Source organism: Globicephala melas, chromosome 1, assembly GCF_963455315.2.
Source record: "Globicephala melas chromosome 1, mGloMel1.2, whole genome shotgun sequence".
NCBI lineage: Eukaryota > Metazoa > Chordata > Mammalia > Artiodactyla > Delphinidae > Globicephala > Globicephala melas.
This window is the reverse complement of record NC_083314.1, coordinates 143,776,634-143,792,928: the sequence shown is the minus strand read 5'-3', so window position 1 is coordinate 143,792,928 and position 16,295 is coordinate 143,776,634. Positions and strand designations below refer to the sequence as shown.

Here is a 16,295-nt window from a genome sequence, read left to right as displayed (position 1 = left end):
ACCGGGGCACTAACCCGTGTCCCCTGCATCGGCAGGCAGACTCTCAACCACTGCGCCACCAGGGAAGCCCTGTTGGAAGATTTTTAATTATGGTTTCAATTTCATTACTTGTGATTGGTCTGTTTATATTTTCTAATTCTTCCTGGTTCAGTCTTAGAAAATTGTAGCTTTCCAAGAATTTGTCCATTTCTTCATAGTTGTCCATTTTATTGGCATATAGTTGTTTGTAGTAGTCTCTTATAATCCCTTGTATTTCTGCGGTGTCAGTTGTGATTTCTCCTTCTTCATTTCTAATTTTATTGATTTGCGTCCCCTCCTTTTTTTTCTTGATGAGTCTGGCTAAGGTTTATCAATTTTGTTTATCTTCTCAAAGATAAACAAAAAAAGCACCAGCTTTTAGTTTTATTGATCTTTGCTAATGCTTTCTTTGTTTCTATTTCATTTATTTCTGCTCTGATCTTTATGATTTCTTTCCTTCTCTTGACTTTGGGTTTTCTTTGTTCTTCTTTCTCTAGTTGTTTTAAGTGTAGGGTTAGATTGTTTATTTGAGATTTTTCTTGTTTCCTGAGGTGAGATTGAATTGCTATAAACTTCCCTCTTAGAACTGCTTTTGCTGCATCCCATAGGTTTTGGGTCGTTCTGTTTTTGTGTTCATTTGTTTCTATGTATTTTTTATTTCTTCTTTGATTTCTTCGGTGATCTCTTGGTTATTTAGTAGTGCACTGTTTAGCCTCCATGTATTTGTGTTTTTTACAGTTTTTTTTCCTGTAATTGATTTACAATTTCATAGTGTTGTGGTCAGAAAAGTTGCTTGATACAATTTCAGTTTTCTTAAATTTCCTGAGGATTGATTTGTGACCCAAGATGTGATTTATCCTGGAGAATGTTCCAGGTGCACTTTAAAAGAAAGTGTATTCTGCCACTTTTGGGTGGAATGTTCTATAAATATCAATTAAATCTGTCTGGTCTATTGTGTCATTTAAAGCTTGTGTTTCCTTATTTATTTTCTGTTTGGATGATCTGTCCATTGGTGCAAGTGGGGTGTTAAAGTCCCCTACTATGGTTGTGTTACTGTCGATTTCCCCTTTTATGACTGTTAGCATTTGCCTTATGTATTGAGGCACTCCTATCTTGGGTGCATAAACATTTATAATGGTTATATCTTCTTGGATTGATCCTTTGATCATTATGTGGTGTCCCTTCTTATCTCTTGTAACATTCTTTATTTTAAAGTCTATTTTATCTGATATGAGTATTGCTACTCCCGCTTTCTTTTGATTTCCATTTGCATAGAATATCTTTTTCCATCCCTTCACTTTCAGTCTGTATGTGTTCCTAGGTCTGAAGTGGGTCTCTTGTAGACAGCATATATATGGGCCTTGTTTTTGTATGCATTCAGCCAGTCTGTGTCTTTTGGTTGGGGCATTTAATCCATTTACATTCAAGGTTATTATCGATATGTATGTTCCTATTACCATTTTCTTAATTGTTTTGGGTTTGTTTTTGTGGGTCTTTTTCTTCTCTTGTATTTCCCACCTAGAGAAGTTTCTTTAGCATTTGTTGTAAAGCTGGTTTGGTGGTGCTGAATTCTCTTAGCTTTTGCTTGTCTGAAAAGCTTTTGACTTCTCCATCAAATCTGAAAGAGATCCTTGCTGGGTAGAGTAATCTTGGTTGTAGGTTTTTCTGTTTCATCACTTTAAGTATATCCTGCCACTCCCTTCTGGCCTGTAGAGTTTCCGCTGAAAAATCAGCTGATAACCTTATGGGGATTCCTTTGTATATTATTTTTTTGTTTTTCCCTTGCTGCTTTTAATATTTTTCCTTTGAATTTAATTTTTGTTAGTTTGATTTATAGGTGTCTTGGTGTATTTTTCCTAGGGTTTATCCTGTATGGGACTCTCTGTGCTTCCTGGACTTGGGTGACCGTTTCCTCTCCCATGTTAGGGAAGTTTTCGACTGTAATCTCTTCAAATATTTTCTCAGACCCTTTCTTATTCTCTTCTTCTTCTGGGACCCCTATAATTCGAATGTTGGTGCATTTAATGTTGTCCCAGAGGTCTCTGAGACTGTCCTCAATTCTTTTCATCTTTTCTCTTTATTCTGCTCCTCGGCAGTTACTTCCACCATTTTGTCTTCTAGCTCACTTACCCATTCTTCTGCCTCAGTTATTCTGTTATTGATTCCTTCTAGTGTATTTTTCATTTCAGTTATTATGTTGTTCATCTCTGTTTGTTTGTTCTTTAGTTCTTCTAGATCTTTGTTAAACATCTCTTGTATTTTCTCAATCTGTGCCTCCATTCTGTTTCTGAGATTCTGGATCATCTTTACTATCATTACTCTGAATTCTTTTTCAGGTAGGTGCCTGTTTCCTCATTTATTTGGTCTTGTAGGTTTTTACCTTGCTCAATCATCTGTGACATATTTTTTTGCCGTCTCATTTTTAAAATTTATTTAAATGAGTGGGATTGTGTTCCTGTCTTACTGGTTGTTTTGCCTGAGGCGTCCAACACTGGAGTTTGTAGGCTGTTGAGTAGAGCTGGGTCTTGGTACTGAGATGAGGAACTCCATGAGATCTCACTCTGATGAATATTCCCTGGGGTCTGAGGTTCTCTGTTAGTCCAGTGGTTCGGACTCAGAGCTCCCACTGGAGGAGCTTCGGTCCGACCCCTGGTTCATGAACCAAGATCCCGCAAGCCATGTGGGGTGGCAAAAAAGAAAAGAACAATAACAAAGTAAAAAGTAAAATTAGATTAGGAAACTAACAGGTATGTTAGAAAGAATATAAAAATAAAAAATATAGATGAATCAACAACCGGAAGGTATATCAGTACCACAATAGTAAAAAAGAGGAGGAGGGAAAAGAAAAGAATAAAAAGGGGGGAAAGGCTTTGGTTCTGGAGGGCGGGGCCTAAGCAAGGGTGAGGTTTGGGTAGTGGGCAGGGCCTATGCTTAGGACCCACAGGCCTGGAAAGGCCCTGGGGAATGTGGGGCGTGGGGCTTAGGCTCAAGGAACAGAAGGGGTCCAGGCGTGCCCCCCACCCCTGGTCTCAGAGGGCAGGGTACCTCAGCTGGGAGCCCAACAGGCTTCCTGGGTTCGAGTGGGCGGGGCAAACGCCCTCCTCTCCTCTCCTGCTCCTTGGGTCTGGGAGGACCCCTTCCGCCTGCCTCTCCTGATCTCCCTGGCCTCCTTCCTATGCTCCCAAGGGCCCACACGGCCTGGAGGGGGCTTTGGAGGGCAGGGGACCAGCCTGGGAGCTCAACAGGCTCCCTGGGCCCCAGTGGGCGGGGCAATCACCCTCCGCTCCTCTCCTCGTTCTCCTGGATGGCTCCTCCCACCTGCCTCTCCTGATCTTCCCAGCCTCAGGGGCACTGATCCTGTCTGGCCTCCAGTTCTCCTCCCCACTCAGTCCCCCTACATCCTACCAGTTCACTTTGGGGTTCCTCCCATCTCCTTGGGCGTCAGAGTCCCCCACCAGCAGCCGGCAGTTGCCCTAGTCGTGGGGAGACACTAACTCCGCATCTTCCCACACTGCCATCTTCAACTGCACATATTTAAAATGTACAATTTAATAAGTTTGACATAATATATCCACCTGTTAAACCATCACCATAGTCAAGATAGTGAACATGTCCATCAACCCCAAAAGTTTTGTCATATATACGTCTTTGTAATCCCTCCTTCCCACTATTTCCTACCCCACATCCCAAAGGAGTGTTTTCTGTCACTATAGATTAATTTGCATTTTCTAGAGTTTTGTATAAATGTTATTCTACAGTATGTTATCTTTCTTTTTGTCTGCCTGAGAGTTGTCCATATATTTGCATGTATCAATAGTTCATTCCTTTTTATTGCTGAGTAGTATTCCACTGTATGGATATATCATGTTTATTGTTGATGGATATTTGGGTTGTTTCTAGTTTTTGGCTATTGCAAATAAAGCTACTGTGAACATTCATGGGTAAATATTTGTATAAACACGGATTATATTTTCTCTTGTGTAAATACTTAGGAGTGGAATGACTGGATCATATGCCAGGTGTAGGCTTAACTTTTTTTTTTTTTTTTGCAGTATGTGGGCCTCTCACTGTTGTGGCCTCTCCCGTTGTGGAGCACAGGCTGTGGACGTGCAGGTTCAGCGGCCATGGCTCACGGGCCTGGTCGCTCTGCGGCATGTGGGATCTTCCCGGACCAGGGCATGAACCCATGTCCCCTGCATCAGCAGGCAGACTCTCAACCACTGTGCCACCAGGGAAGCCCAAGTAGGTTTAACTTTTAAGAAACTGTCAAACTGGGGACTTCCCTGGTGGTCCAGTGGGTAAGACTCCACGCTACCAATGCAGGGGGCCCAGGTTCGATCCCTGGTCAGAGAACTAGATCCTGCATGCATGCCCCAACTAAGAAGTCCATATGCTGCAACTAAAGGATCCCACATGCTGCAACTAAGACCCGGCGCAGCCAAAATAAATAAATTAATTTAAAAAAACAACAAAAAAAGAAACTGTCAAACTGATTTCCAAAGTGGTCATACTATTTTGCCTTCCCACCAGCCGTGTATGAGAGTTCTAGTTCTTCCACATCCTCGTCAGCACTTGGTATGGTCAGCTTTTTAAATTTTAGCCATTCTAATCAGTATGTAGTGGCATCTTCTTGTGGTTTTAATTTGCATTTTCCTACTGGCTAATGATGTTAAACAGTTTTTTATGTGCTTATTTGTCATCTTTATATCTTCTTCGATGAGTTTTGAGAGTTCTTTATGTATCCTGTATACAAGTTCTTTACCAAATATATGCTTTGCAAAGATTTTCTCCCAGTCTGTGACTTTCCTTTTCATTCTCTTGCTAGTGTCTTTTAAAGAGCAGAAGTTTTTAATTATGGTTAAGTCCTGTCTAAGACATCTTTGTCTAACCCTGAGTCACAAAGATCTTTTCCTATGTTTTCTCCTAGATGTTTTATACTTTAAGCCTTACATTTAGATCTGTGACCCATTTTGAATTAATTTTTATGTATGGCACAAAGTGTGGATCTGAGTCCATTTTTTACATATGGATTTCCTGTTGTTGGAGTGGCATTTATTTATCTATACTTTGTCCACTGCATTGCCTTTGTCAAAAATCAGTTGTTCATAAATATGTGGGCATTATTTGTGGTCTGTCTTTTCTGTCCAGTTAATCTATGTGTCTGTCTTTACATGAGTACCATACCGTTTTGATTACTGTACCTTTGTAATTGTTCTTGATATTAGGTAGCCTTAGCCCCCCAACTTAATTCTTCTTTTTTAGAGTTGTTTGGCTATTCTAGCTCCTTTGTGTTTTTATAGAAATTTTAGAATAAGATTGTTGATTTCTACAAAAAATTTTCCTGGGATTTTTTTTTAGGATTATGTTGAATGTATAGATTTATCTGGGGGAGAATTGAGATTCAAACAATAGTGAATCTTCTGACTCATAAACAAAATATATGTCTCCATTTATTTATTTTAAAAAGTCTTTAACTTTTTTCAGAAATACAGTTTTCACTGTACAGGTCTTGCACATATTTGTCAGATTATGGGGTAAATACTTAGGGGTAAATATTTGTCAGATTTACCCCTAAGTATTTCATATTTTTGATGCTATTGTGAATGGTATTTTTTCAGTTTCAAGCTTTCATTACTAGTATGTAGAAATACAATCAATTTTTGTTTATTTATCTTATAGCCTTGCTAAAACTCACTTATTAATCCTAGTAGTTGTTTAAAAACTGCATCAGGTTTTCTATATAGACAATCATATTATCTGTGAATAAAGACAGTTTTATCTTTTCCCCTTTATCTTCATGAAATGGCCTTCTTTGCTCTGGCAAGTCTTTGCTCTGAAATCTGCTTTGGCTGATTTAATATGGCCACTCCAGCTTTCAGATTTTAACTAGTGCTAACATGGTATATCTTTTTCTATCTTTTTAGTTTTAACCTATTTGTGATTTTATGTTTAAAGTGCATTGGCAGCATTTAGTTGGGTCTTGTTTTTTTTCTCCACACTGACAGTCTCTGTCTTTGATTGGGGTGTTTAGACTATTTATATTTGATATGATTATTGGTATGGCTATTTGTGTTCTCTTTGTCCCAGCTGTCCTTTATTCCCATTTCTCTCTTTTTATCATCCTACTTTTGGATTATTTTTTATTTCTCCATTTTACCTTTATTATCATAGCCTATCTTCAAGTGTTATTATACGAGCTCACTAATAGTAAAAGAACCTTACAATAGTATACTTCCATTTTTCCTGTCCAGGCCTTATAATACTGTAGTTGTAAATTTTTCTTTTACATATGTTTTAAACCCCACAAGAAATTATTTTTAAATAATCAGTTATCTCCTAAAGAGATTAAACAATAAGAAACCTTATCTATTTAAGATTAATGTAGTTACCACTTCATTCCTTTGTGTAAATTCATATTTCCATCTGCTATCATTTTCTTACTGCCTAAAGGATTTCCTTTTAACATTTATAGTGTGGGTGTTACAGTATGGTGATGAATTCTTTCAGCTTATTTTGTCTGAAAATATCCTTGTTACTTTTGTTCTTGAAATATATTGTACTTTTGATAGCATTCTAGGTTGATAATTTTATAACTTTTGGAGGGAAAAACTGATCTTAATAACTGTGCATTTTTCAGTGGATGCTGAGTCCATTAACGCTTTTTGCCCTTTAAAGCTCAAAAATCTTTGCTTTCTCAAAAAGCCAGCCTCCAACAATAGAAAAACATGCTTTTTTATGCTGTTTATGCTAAGGTCTTTAGATGTCTAATTTGAAACTAAAGCTAAATTATGACCTTTTGTACTTGACTGTCTTAATGGTATAGGAAGAGCTATGGGTTCAAGGAAGCAGGAGGAAGAAAAGACCTCGGGTAATATCTCAAGATATTATTCCCTGTAGTTTTTCCATTCTGTGGATTTCCATAGCACTTAGTACTTATCTTTATTAGCACTTCATATTACACTGTGAATTCTTTGTATCTTCAGTACTTAGTGGAGTGCCTGATACATATTTGAATAGCTTATTTTCAGTAGCAACCAGACTATATAACTATGTAGCTGAGTCCTAGGCTAATTATTTTTGTATTAAAAGATTGACCAACATCTTGTTAGGAAATTTTTGCAGCAAGATGGTAGTAAAATGAAGTAACAAGGTTAAAACGTTTTTTCCCCTTCGTAAGAGACTTTAAGAAGGACGTTACTGTTTGAATATACTACTTTGACAGGATGCCCATTCCTATCTCCCTCCACAATTTATAAATATATTGTGTTCATGTTTGATAGTTTTTTTTCCCCAAGGAGAGGAAAAATATGGTTTTTAATTCAGTGCCAGAAGTTATCCAAGGAAGGAAAAATTTTAAAATGTGTTGCTCATATAGTTTATGCTTTCATAACTATCTTCTGCGTCTTCTTGACAAGTAGATTTCTGAGGCCAACTTTTGACTTCCACCCTTCACAAATCTAGATTCTAGAAATGCAAGAAATGCCAGGTTATTCTGAAAGCAGGTAACGAGAAAGCTCATATAATCAGTATGTTTTCTCACTGTCGTCTTTTGTTAAAAGTGAATAAATAAGTTAACATGGATCTTTATTCCCGCCCTCCCTCCCTTCTTCCTTTTTTTGCCACAAGTGAGTTTAGCAAATCATGAGTAGAGATTTAACACAGTATACCACATCTTCTACAGTATCAGTCGTACGGTGTGACTGAGATTATTGCAAAATCTGGTGCTTCCAGTACATTCATGTTCTCTCTCTCCCTCCTTCTCTCCCCCTCACTCTCTCCCCTTCTGCCAGCCTCCCTCCCCCAACTCCCTCTCTCCCTTTTCACCCCCTTCTCTCTCACTCTCACTGGCTGTCTTGAGCACTCTCTAGCCTCATTCACTTAACTTTCTATTCCTTAAGTAGGCTGTGTACCTTTATATGCCTATCTTATTTATTAGATCTTCTGAGCCTTGAGCAGTGTCAGCACATATTAGGCATTCAGTAAATATTTGTTGGATGGATGGGTAGATGAATATCTAAAGGGTTCCTTGCCTTTTTTACTAAGATTATATCATAAACATTTTCCTAAACTATTAAAATTTTTGGATCCATCATTTTAAATAGGAGCATAGTACTTTGTCATGTGGATATAGGTCATAATTCATATAGCCATTCGCCAGTTATTTCACTTGTAGATTATCTAGTTTTTCACTCTTCTAAGAAAGTGATAAACAGATCGCTTTGTGTGTAAGACTTTTCCTATGCTTGATTATTTCCATAGAATGGTTTTCAAGGCATTTTTAACGCTCTTAATAATTTTTTACATTGCTTTCCAAAAAGGTTGTACCAGTTTGAACTTTTACCCTTACTGTATGAAGGTGGCTGTCATGCCATAGTCTCCCCAGCATTGATTACCTCCATTTTTAAACATCCTGACCAATGTGATTGGTTAAAACAGTATCTTTCTATTTGATCAAGGTAAAGTTGAGTATTTTTCTCAAATATTTATAAACTATGTATATTTACTCTTTGGGGAAGAGAACTAGCCCTATTTCCCCACCCACAGATACATAAGACCAGTCTGAATACTTTTTTTGGTCTTATGTATTCATAAATGTTTAAGCTTTTTGTATGGCAGATTTCAAGTAAAACTGATTGCCCCAAAGTTTGGATATATTAGTAGAATTATTCACTTTGACCTTAATATTCAAAATGTTCACAATTCAAAAATTCATTACAAGATGTAGAATTACCTATTTTAAAACAGTATTTAAAATATATATTCTGTAAAAATATGTAGACATTGCTTAGAAAGGAGAAATGGCAGTTAAATTTCTTGAGAAGGTTGGGGTTATACAGAAAACTGTCATAGGTATTCGGGAATCAGACCTTGTGATTGGGGGTGTAGGTGGAAGAAAAGACTTTATAGGTAGACCAGTTTGCTCTGCTTCTGGAACGGTGAAACCAGTCTATCCAACATTCTTAACTAAACTATCCTTGAATAGCTGGTGTGGGAGAAAAACAAATGTAAATCAGGAGACTTGGCTTCTAATCTCAACTCTGAAATTAGCCTGCTTTGTGACCATTCACAAATTACTTAATTTTACAGTTTCTCATTGCTACCTTTGTAATTAAGCAAGGGCTCCTGTGCCCATGGCTTGGCACAGAAAGCAAACTCTGATAGTGGGTGTTTGCAGCAAAGTAAGGGTTTATTTGCAGGGCGCCAAGAAAGGGAGTGGGAGACAAGTCTCAGATCCACTCCATCTTGGTCTTTGAGTTAAGGATGTTTTAAAGGGGAAGAACAAGGAAACTAATTAATCATCGTCTCAAGACATTTCTGTGACATTTCTCTTTCATTATTGAACACGTGTATTTTTTTATTAATTAATTTTTATTGGAGTATAGTTGATTTACAATGTTGTATTAGTTTCTGCTGTACAGCAAAGTGTATCAGTTATACATATATCCACTCCTTTAGATTCTTTTCCCATATAGGTCATTACAGAGTATTGAGTAGAGTTCCCTGTGCTATACAGTAGGTTCTTATTAGTTATCTATTTTATATATAGTAGTGTGTATATGTGTGACATTTCTTAATCATGGTTTTGGGAGTCAGAATGTGTCTGGTTTATGATTCTCTGGCCAGGTGGTCCATGGCTCTGGGGGTTGTGAGCTCATCTTGCCTGGAAAAACAACTTGAGTTTGTATGATGGTATCTACAACAGCAATTTGAATACAGTAACGATGTTATTAACAACAGCAATCTTAGTCAACTGACTCTGATTAATTAGTGTTCAGTTAGCACAGAATTGAGGGGACAAGAAAGGGATTGAGGTCAGAGGAGACAAGTAAGGGAATAAAGTTTTGGATAGAGAGATTAATCATAAACTCGGTAAGGGAACTCAGTTTTAGGGGGGTTTGGTTTCAACATTATTTAGTTCTCTCCAGCTCTAAAAATCTCTGATTTTATTATCCAGAGGACAAAATGCTATTTTTGTGAATCCAGTGTTATTTTTGGAATAGCTGTGAATAGCTAGTCTAGAAAACATTCTTTCTAGGAACTTTTTGAGGAGAATAATAGGAAAATTTCCCATACCAGCTAAATATTTTAGGGAAAGTCAACTCCCAAGTCCTAGATTATATTCTTTAGATACATTAAAAATGGTAAAATTAAATTATTTTATGCTGTTTTGCGTCAGCCAGAGAACGGTATATTCAGTGTTTTCTCTTTCAACATTGCCAAAAAATGGCAGGTTGGATAAATTTAAAGAGCACAAGGAATTTCTGAAGCCTGAATATTGTCTAAATACAGAGATTACTTAGGGAGAAAAAATAGCTAGCTGCAAAAACCCTGCAGGCTTTTAAGAGAAGTTCTTACTTAGGCAAACGTCGTCTTGGCTGAATAAAATGGTTTAGTTAAAAGTCACAATTAAACGTTAGCCCTTGTCTGCCTTTAGCTTTCTAAACCAACGGAATCTGACTGTTCTGCGTTCGATTTGTTAGGTCTGGCTCAGTGCGCTGAACTCTGCTGGCAGCTGAGAGGGGAAGCCGGAAAAAGGCAAGTTCCTGGTGCAAAGGTTGCTCTGCAGCATAATTTAGGCCTCGGAGGAGCAGTAGTTGTCACGCTGTACAAGATGGGTTTTCCTGAAGCTGCCAGGTAAGTGACATTCTGGGTTTTGTCTGGCAATGAACCCTTCTGACTTTTCACAACTGATGACGTTATACAAGTAAAAAAAAGTCCTAATTTTATTGTGTTAGTGCTCAAAGAACAACTATTTCATTACCTTGCTTTAATAGCATGGTTTTAAAACTTTAAAACTGGCAATTAACTTTTAAACTTAACCATCTTTAGGAAAGTTTTGTTTAAAAAGAAGGCAGCATAGTCAAAGGAGAGTGCTGAACTAGAAGCCAGAGCTGGCTGGGCACTTGTCTCAGCCCTGCCAACTTGAGTAATTTTATTTCAGGCAAGTCATTTTTTGGTTTCCTTTCCCACAATTTGCTTTCTCCCCCTAGCGTCCCGGGCTTCTGAGGTTATTGGGAGAAAGTCATCAAATATGCTGATTGTATCTCCGCAGATTTCTGTTTCTGAATCCAGCTAAGCCCTCACTGCTGCTAGAATCCTTTCTATTTGTCTCCTGCTGATTTTCTTCCTGCCCTTGTCAAATGCCTGTGCTCCTAAGATTTCCAAGCACTTTCTTTTCAAGCCTTTTCAGGATCCCTCAACTTCCTTGCTCTTCTCTCAGAGAAATGCTCATCCTTTTTTCTCAGAGAAATGCTCATCCTTTTTTCCCAGAGGAAAAAAGTCCCTTTTCCTTTCCAAGGCCCATCTTTCCTCTTTGCATGCTTTTGTTTCCAACCACTTTCTGTAACTTTGTTCCAAATATTAAGTATACCTTCTTTCGTTTGAATCTTTCCATTTTTACCTTTCTGTTGACTCCTTTCGCTCTGTCATCAAACATGTTCAGGTCTTCCATATTCTAAAACTCTGTTTTTGTCCTTACCTTAATTATTCTCTTTCATGATGAGCCTTTTATATTGAGCCACTTTTGTTTTTCTACTCTGAAATGTCTTTAGTTTCTGATCTCACCACTGAGGTCAGGTAAGGCCACCAATGACCTGATTATGATACATTCTTGATAATTTCTATCTTTATTCTCTTAACCCTGCTGTAGCTTTCAACACTAATTGGCTCCTTTTTCTCTCCTGAAGTTCTTGGTAATTATGTATTCATTTTTTCACACTTTTGGTTCCACAAAGGATATGTGAACACTTTTTTACAGAGTCCGTTATATTCTCATGTTTTGTAAACTCTTGAATCTCTTCTCTCTATCCTTTCTTCTTTCATGCCTGGAATATTAGTTCTGTGTGAAAATTCTAACTTCCAATTAAGGCCAATCTTAGGTACCATCTCCCTTTGAATATCCACAGCACTTTGTAACTTTTGGGTCCCTATCCAATTTTTGTTTAGTTGTAGAGTATCTACCTTGTTTTGTATCCTGTTTGTTATGTGAAATCCTTGAGATCTAAGACTTTGATTCTCCTAACCCCTCTGAGGATCTCTCTCAAAGTGAGTAAACGTTTATTGAATTGCATCAAATAAAAAGATGTTAAGACGTTGAATTTTAAGTTTCCTCCTAAATCTGATTCATTGGTTCTGTATCGTCCTCTGGTATTCCATGTAGTTCATATTCGGAGTTGAAAACCCTCAGTAAAAGCCAAACTATAAAGAGCTACCAGAGTCAGAATATTAGTATAGCTGTCTAATTTGCTCAGAATAGAAGATTATGCATGTAGGGCAATAAATTCTATTTTAAACATGGAATTCTCATAGTTATTTTTTTAATATCTTTATTGGAGTATAATTGCTTTACAATGGTGTGTTAGTTTCTGCTGTACAACAAAGTGAATCAGCTTTATGTATACATATATCCCCATGTCTCCTCCCTCTTGCATCTCCCTCCCACCCTCCCTATCCCACCCCTCTGGGGGGACACAAAGCACCGAGCTGATCTCCCTGTGCTATGCAGCTGCTTCCCATTAGCTGTCTGTTTTACATTTGGTAGTGTATATATGTCAGTGCTACTCTCTCACTTCATCCCACCTTATACTTCCCCTCCCCGTGTCCTCAAGTCCATTCTCTACGTCTCCATCTTTATTCCTGTCCTGCCCCTAGGTTCTTCAGAACCATTTTTGTTGTTTTTTCTTTAGATTCCATATACATGTATTAGCATATGTTATTTGTTTTTCTCTTTCTCACTTCACTCTGTATGACAGTCTCTAGGTCCATCCACCTCACTGCAAATAACTCAGTTTTGTTTCTTTTTATGGCTGAGTAATATTCCATTGTATATATGTGCCATATCTTTATCCATTCATCTGTCGATGGGCACTTAGGTTGTTTCCACGTCCTGGCTATCGTAAATAGTGCTGCAGTGAACATTGTGGTGCATGACTCTTTGTGAAGTATGGTTTTCTCAGGGTGTGTGCCCAGTAGTGGGATTGCTGGGTCATATGGTAGTTCTATCTTTAGTTTTTTAAAGGAACCTCCATACTGTTCTCCACAGTGGCTGTATCAATTTACACTCCCACCAACAGTACAAGAGGGTTCCCTTTTCTCCACACCCTCTCCAGCATTTATTGTTTGTAGATTTTTTGATGATGGCCATTCTGACCAGCATGAAGTGATATCTAATTGTAGTTTTGATTTGCATTTCTCTAATGATTAGTGATGTTGAGCGTCCTTTCATGTGTTTGTTGGCAATCTGTATATCTTCTTTGGAGAAATGTCTATTTAGGTCTTCTGCCCATTTTTGGATTGGGTTATTTGTTTTTCTGATATTGAGCAGCATGAACTGCTTGTATATTTTGGAGATTAATCCTTTGTCAGTTGCTTCATTTGCAAATATTTTCTCCCATTCTGAGGATTGTCTTTTTGTCCTGTTTATAGTTTCCTTTGCTGTGCAAAAACTTTTAACTTTCATTAGGTCCCATTTGTTATTTTTGTTTTTCTTTCTAGGAGGTGGATCAAAACGGATCTTGCTGTGATTTATGTCACAGAGTGTTCTGCCTATGTTTTCCTCTAAGAGTTTGATGGTGTCTGGGCTTACATTTAGGTCTTTAATTCATTTTGAGTTTATTTTTGTGTATGGTGTTAGGGAGTGTTCTAATTTCAGTCTTTTACATGTAGCTGTCCAGTTTTCACAGCACCACTTATTGAAGAGGCTGTCTTTTCTCCATTGTATATTCTTGCCTCCTTTATCAAAGGTAAGGTGATCATATATGCGTCGGTAGATCTCTGAGCTTTCTATCCTGTTCCATTGATCTATATTTCTGTTTTTGTGCCAGTACCATACTGTCTTGATTACAGTAGCTTTGTAATATAGTCTGAAGTCAGGGAGCCTGATTCCTCCAGCTCCATTTTTCTTCCTTAAGATTGCTTTGGCTATTCGGGGTCTTTTGTGTCTCCATACAAATTGTGAAATTTTTTGTTCTAGTTCTGTGAAAAATGCCATTGGTAGTTTGATAGAGGTTGCACTGAATCTGTAGATTGCTTTGGGTAGTATAGTCATTTTCACAATGTTGATTCTTCCATCCAAGAACATGATATATTCCTCCATCTTTTTGTATCATCTTTAATTTCTTTAATTTCTTTCATCAGTGTCTTATAATTTTCTCCATACATGTCTTTTGTCTCCTCAGGTAGGTTTATTCCTAGGTATTTTATTCTTTTTGTTGCAATGGTAAATGGGAGTGTTTCTTTAATTTCTCTTTCAGATTTTTCATCATTAGTGTATAGGGATGCAAGAGATTTCTGTGCCTTAATTTTGTATCCTGCTACTCTACCAAATTCATTGATTAGCTTTAGTAGTTTTCTGGTAGCATGTTTAGGATTCTCTATGTATAGTATCATGTCATCTGCAAACAGTGACAGTTTTACTTCTTCTTTACTGACTAGGATTCCTTTTATTTCTTTTTCTTCTCTGATTGTTGTGGCTAAAACTTCCAAAACTATGTTGAATAATAGTGGTGAGAGTGGGCAACCTTGTCTTGTTCCTGATCTTAGAGGGAATGGTTTCAGTTTTTCACCATTGGGAACAATGCTGGCTATGGGTTTGCTATATATGGCCTTTATTATGTTGAGGTAAATTCCCTCTATGCCTACTTTCTGGAGGGTTTTTATCTTAAATGGGTGTTGAATTTTGTCAAAAGCTTTTTCTGCATCTATTGAGATGATCATATGGTTTTTATCCTTCTGTTTGTTAATATGATGTATCACATTGATTGATTTGTGTATAGTGAAGAATCCTTTCATTCCTGGGATAAACCCCACTTGATCATGGTGTATGATCCTTTTAATGTGCTTTTGGATTCTGTTTGCTAGTATTTTGTTGTTGTTGTTCAGGATTTTTACATCTATGTTCATCAGTGATATTGGTCTGTAGTTTTCTTTTTGTGTGACATCTTTGTCTGGTTTTGGTATCAGACTGATGGTGGCCTCGTAGAATGAGTTTGGGAGTGTTCCTTCCTCTGCTATATTTTGGAAGAGTTTGAGAAGGATAGGTGTTAGCTCTTCTCTAAATGTTTGGTAGAATTTGCCTGTGAAGCCATCTGGTCCTGGACTTTTGTGTGTTGGAAGATTTTTTTTTTTTTTATGATACGCGGGCCTCTCACTGTTGTGGTCTCTCCCATTGCGGAGCACAGGCTCTGGACGCACAGGCTCTGCAGCCATGGCTCACGGGCCTAGTCGCTCTGCGGCATGTGGGATCTTCCCAGACCGGGGCATGAACCCGTGTCCCCTGCATCGTTAGGCAGACTCTCAACCACTGCGCCACCAGGGAAGCCCTTATTGGAAGATTTTTAATCATAGTTTCAGTTTTAGTGGTCATGATTGGTCTGTTTTTATTTTCTGTTTCTTCCTGGTTCAGTCTTGGAAGTTGTGGTTTTCTAAGAATTTGTCCGTTTCTTTCAGGTTGTCCATTTTTTTGGCGTATAGTTGCTTGTAGTAATCTCTCATGATCCTTTGCATTTCTGCAGTGTCAGTTGCTACTCCTCCTTCATTTCTAATTTTATTGATTTGAGTCTTCTCCCTTTTTTTCTTGATGAGTCTGGCTAATGGTTTATCAATTTGGTTTATTTTCTCAAAGAACCAGTGTTTAGTTTTATTGATCTTTGCTATCGTTTCCTTCATTGCTTTTTCATTTATTTCTGATCTGATCTTTATGATTTCTTTTCTTCTGCTAACTTTGACAGTTTTTTGTTCCTCTTATCTCTGATTACTTTAGGTGTAAGTTTAGGTTGTTTATTTGAAATGTTTCTTGCTTCTTGAGGTAGGATTGTATTGCTATAAACTTCCCTTTTAGAACTGCTTTTGCTGCATCCCGTAGGTTTTGAGTCATCGTGTTTTCGTTGTCATTTGTTTCTAGGTATTTTCTGATTTCCTCTTTGATTTCTTCAGTGATCTCTTGGTTATTTAGTAGTTTGTTGTTTAGCCTGTATGTGTTTGTATTTGTTACAGATTTTTTCGTGTAATTGATATCTAGTCTCATAATGTTGTAGGCGGAAAAGATACTTGATAGGATTTCAATTTTCTTAAGTTTACCTAGGCTTGATTTGTGACCCAGGATATGACCTATCCTGGAGAATGTTCCATGAGCACTTGAGAAGCAAGTGTATTCTGTTGTTTTTGGATGGAATGTCCTGTAAATATCAATTAAGTCCATCTTGTTTAATGTGTCATTTAAAGTTTGTGTTTCGTTATTTATTTTCATTTTGGATGATCTCTCCATTGGTGAAAGAGGG

At 37.5% G+C, this 16,295-nt stretch overlaps 1 protein-coding gene across 2 annotated transcripts in view; it reads left to right on the top strand.

The window, feature by feature from the left end:
* The window catches only part of SCP2 (sterol carrier protein 2), a 164,703-nt gene that overhangs the window by 98,721 nt on the left and 49,687 nt on the right, over nucleotides 1-16,295 (top strand). For both annotated transcript variants that reach the window (XM_030870167.2, XM_060305457.1), the window contains one exon: nucleotides 10,500-10,653. In XM_030870167.2, the coding sequence (XP_030726027.1) occupies nucleotides 10,500-10,653 (154 nt within the window). The remainder of the gene's footprint in view (nucleotides 1-10,499; nucleotides 10,654-16,295) is intronic.